Source organism: Antrostomus carolinensis, unplaced genomic scaffold (genome assembly GCF_000700745.2).
Source record: "Antrostomus carolinensis isolate BGI_N321 unplaced genomic scaffold, ASM70074v2 scaffold31683, whole genome shotgun sequence".
NCBI classification, from domain to species: domain Eukaryota; kingdom Metazoa; phylum Chordata; class Aves; order Caprimulgiformes; family Caprimulgidae; genus Antrostomus; species Antrostomus carolinensis.
In genome coordinates, this window is record NW_010306396.1 from 1 (window position 1) to 3,681 (window position 3,681).

The following is a 3,681-nucleotide window of genomic DNA, read 5'->3' on the forward strand; positions in this document are numbered from 1 at the left end:
ATTCTGTGATTCAGAATGTCAGTTCATACAGAAAACCAGCTGCAATAGCACTGGTACATGCTCCCAGGGCTGGAAGCGTGATGGAGAAGACGTGCAGTGACGGGAGAGTGGCTTACGTCTCACACGGAGCCTCTCGCTGGAGACCGAAGTTTTCACCTCCTGCGTCACAGGGTTGTAGGCAGCACACTTGTAAGTCCCTTCATCCTCCTGGCTGGCGTTGACAATCTGAAGGTTCCCAGATGGCATGATAAGGTAATTGTCTATAGAGGGAGAAAAGAGAAGGTGGCACATGGTCACGAGACATGCTCCTGCCTAGCCTCCTGGAGGACATTAAGTGCTCTGAAGAAAAGGTGGACAAGTGGGAAGGGAAAAAACAATGTGATAACACCAACAGCACTTGAATGACCCCTCGTGGTTCAAACATCAGAGGGAGGAATGATGCAATGATAGAAGGAACAGAGCCTTAGATGAAGCTAGCTTGTCACAGCTACATGTGGCAGATGGAGTGAAGCTGCAAAATTCAGATCCAAATTTTAAAACTTTCTCCAAATTCAAAGTCACCTTCACCCAGGCTGGGGTAGAAGAATGCTTTACAGACACACAGAGATGCCCAATGAAGAATGATGTTGCTCAATGAAGAGTGATGTTGTGCATCACCTAACTCTGCTTCCTTTCACCTTACTGCAAAGCTGGTGTTACACGTGGCTCCCCAGTCCCAGGCAAGCAGACCTGGCAGAGACTCTAAACTGACCTTTGCTCAGACCAGTGGTGAAGGCACAACAAGGAGGCAGCAGGCAGAGAAAGCTACTGCTGGTAGGGAAGAGTAAAACTGAGGGTCCTGGGAGGGGACCCAGTGGGACAGACCCCGGCGACACTCACCTCGGGAGGCCTCCAGCCACTCCTGCTTCACGCTGTAGCGGACCTGAGCCTTGGGGTGACTTTCAGGCAGGTCGCAGGCGATCACAGCTGTGTTCCCTTCATCCACCTCGATCACGTGCTGGCCATCAAACTTGAAATCTTTGAGATCTGCAGGGAGAGCGAACGACAGGGCATTTCAGTGGCTGGCTCAGCACCCTGGCCTTGGGGCCTGGGCTCATGCTCTCTCTGAGGACCTGAGGGCTGTTTAATTGCAGTGCCAGCAGAGGACCACTCCATCCCCAGCAGTCAGGGAAACTGGCCTGTTTTCAGAGCTGTATTTTTTTTTCTCCTCCTCCTTCCTACAAAATGGATAACTTAAAACACAGCTTCTGGAGAAACCGCCTGCTCCACGGCTGAGAAACTGGGTGCGAAAAATCCTGGCCTGAGAGTGAAAAATGAGCCAACTTACTGCAGCACTGAAGCACGGCCAAAAATGGTCCTTCTGCTGCCTGCTATTTCAAACGCAGCTGCTGTCCTGCTACTGAGAAGCTAACTTTGTAGTCATAATTCAAGGAGCTAAGCCTGCTTCAAGGGTGTACAGACGCCGGGTGACACAGTAGGAGAAGGTGTGTGAGCACTGGATGCTCCCAGAGCTGTCCTGAGCTCCTCCAGCACCCAAGCAATCCGTGTCTCTGCTCTGGGCACTCTTGCTCCCATCAAGTATCTCATAGCTGAAGGCTGATTAACCATGAAGCTTTGCATGTGCCCAAGCAGTGCCCACACAAAAGTTCAAAGAACAGAGACTTGCAAGGAAAAGCAGCTCCTCCAGGACACAGCACAGCTGCCCCCTCCCTAAAGCAGCCAGGAAAAAACCCTGTCCCAGCACATGTCCCCCTGTGAGGCTGTGAGAGGGGTCACTCCCCTGGCAGGGCCGATGTGGGCAGCAGGAGCAGCAGCACAGGGGCAGGGGAAAGGGGCACATGACTTTTTGTTTTCTTTTCCCTGTTTTTCAAAGGAGCAGAGGACTGTGGTGAAACCCTGCAGATCTGGCAGGGCAGGGAGCATATCAGCCTGGCCTTGCCAAGCTTCCCAGAGGTAAAACCGGGTCCCTGCTCTCCCTGGGCACAACAGCAAATCTTGCTGGGGCGCTGCAAACCCGAAGTTTGTCGCAGTTAGCCTGTGCCAGGAGGGAGAGGGGTTTCTGCCAGGAAAAAAGTCCTGCACATGCATTTTTATGGTGCTGTGCACCAGCCCAAGCAACCACCAGTAACAACTGCACATCCTGCGGTTGGTCACAAGTCACGTTGTCACATCAAGGCTCAAGCTGGCCCATATTCCCCGGGATCCAGCGCTAACACACGTCTCCTGAGCGACACGCTGCTAAATCCGGACGAGACCGCACTCCCTTTTCAAAACCCCATGCTAAGGCAGCACATCGCATCCGTCGCCGTGGCACGGCGTGGCCACGCGCTGTCAGCAGCTCCCTTGCCCCTCAAAACCCATCTCGGGATGTGACCCCGGGCAGTTTGGAGAGCTGGGGGAAGCAGGAGGGCTGGCGGCGGGGGGACGGCAGGCAGCCTCCCGTGGCAGCCCCCGGCAGCAGAAAAAATGTGTTTTTGTTCTCTGGGAAATGCAGCAGCACTCCAAGAGCAAAAGACAACTCTGGCTCCAAGCTTCTCCCACCCACAGTCATGGAAAAGTGACATGAAATTTCTCAAGCAGACTTTCTGATTAAAGCAAGATCCTTTATGGAGTTTAAATAAAAACCAGCTCTCTTGGCAAGGTGGCGAGAAAGGCTCCCCAAGCGCGGCGCGGAGGGGCTGCAGGGCGGCTGCCGGGGGAGCCAGCGTTCTCGGGCCCAGATCTGAGGGAAGGGGAGGAGGTTGAAAAGAAAAAGGGAGGTTTTGCAATGTCATAAAAATGATTTGCAGCGAACATGCTTAATACTTCTGGAATTTCTTGGCATCGTTCAATTAAAAAAAATAATAATAAAAAGAAGGAATATGAGTGAACTTCAGAAATGTGATTAATCCTTTAAGACAAGCTGAGGAGGGGAGCCATGTTTCCACTGGGTATTAAAGCCAGATGAAGTTTAACTCTTAACTTGTGAAAAGCTGGCAGCGATCTCGCGCTCCTCCAACAACGAAAGTTACTGCTGGGGAGGGGGGGAGGGTGCGGAGTATTTTCTCCTCTTTGCTTTTTATACTTGATCAAGGAATAAAATAGTAAGAGGCACAGAAATGGAAAGAGGTGGAGAAGAGGCGAGAGCCCAGTGTCTGCCTGCCCACATCACGCATATTTCTCCGATCAACAAAATATAAACGAGCATCAGGAAAATTAATGTGCGCCTTGGTGGTCTGGATTCATCACAGCCAAATTAAGATTTCAGAGCCAAGGCATCAGCTCTGGCAATGGGATCCGGCAGGGATCTGCACACACACACATACACACGCACGCACAGACCCCTGAGAGGAGAAGGGGCTCAGGAGCCAGAGGAAGAGCAGACCCGTGGAGCCCGCTGGGGAGCACCACGCTCTCAGAGATGGAAAATGATGTCCCTGTGGCAGGGGACCCCTGGGATGACCTTGGGCTGGGTGGATGTGGGGGTTCCTCATGTGCAGCCCTCCAGACAGCAGCTCAGCCCACCGCTCTCACAGCTGCGAGTGCTGCAGCCTCACAGGGAAGAACAGGACCTTTGGCTCTTCCTGCCTTCCCCTCCCTGCCTGGCCGTGGGAGACGAGGGACAAAGCTGGGAAAGGAGAGAGGACAGGGACCCTGGGGTGGCTGGGGAGCGAGAACTGGCCACTGCCAGAGAAGTGGAGC

At 53.1% G+C, this 3,681-nt stretch overlaps 1 protein-coding gene across 1 annotated transcript in view; it reads right to left on the minus strand.

Moving 5' to 3' along the window:
- Positions 1-116: 116 nt before the first annotated feature.
- The window catches only part of LOC104522758 (brother of CDO), a gene marked incomplete at both ends in the record, with an annotated part of 9,977 nt that continues 6,412 nt past the window's right edge, over positions 117-3,681 (minus strand). The window contains 2 exons of the mRNA XM_010165130.1: positions 117-260; positions 880-1,026. Of these exons, the coding sequence (XP_010163432.1) occupies positions 117-260; positions 880-1,026 (291 nt within the window). The remainder of the gene's footprint in view (positions 261-879; positions 1,027-3,681) is intronic.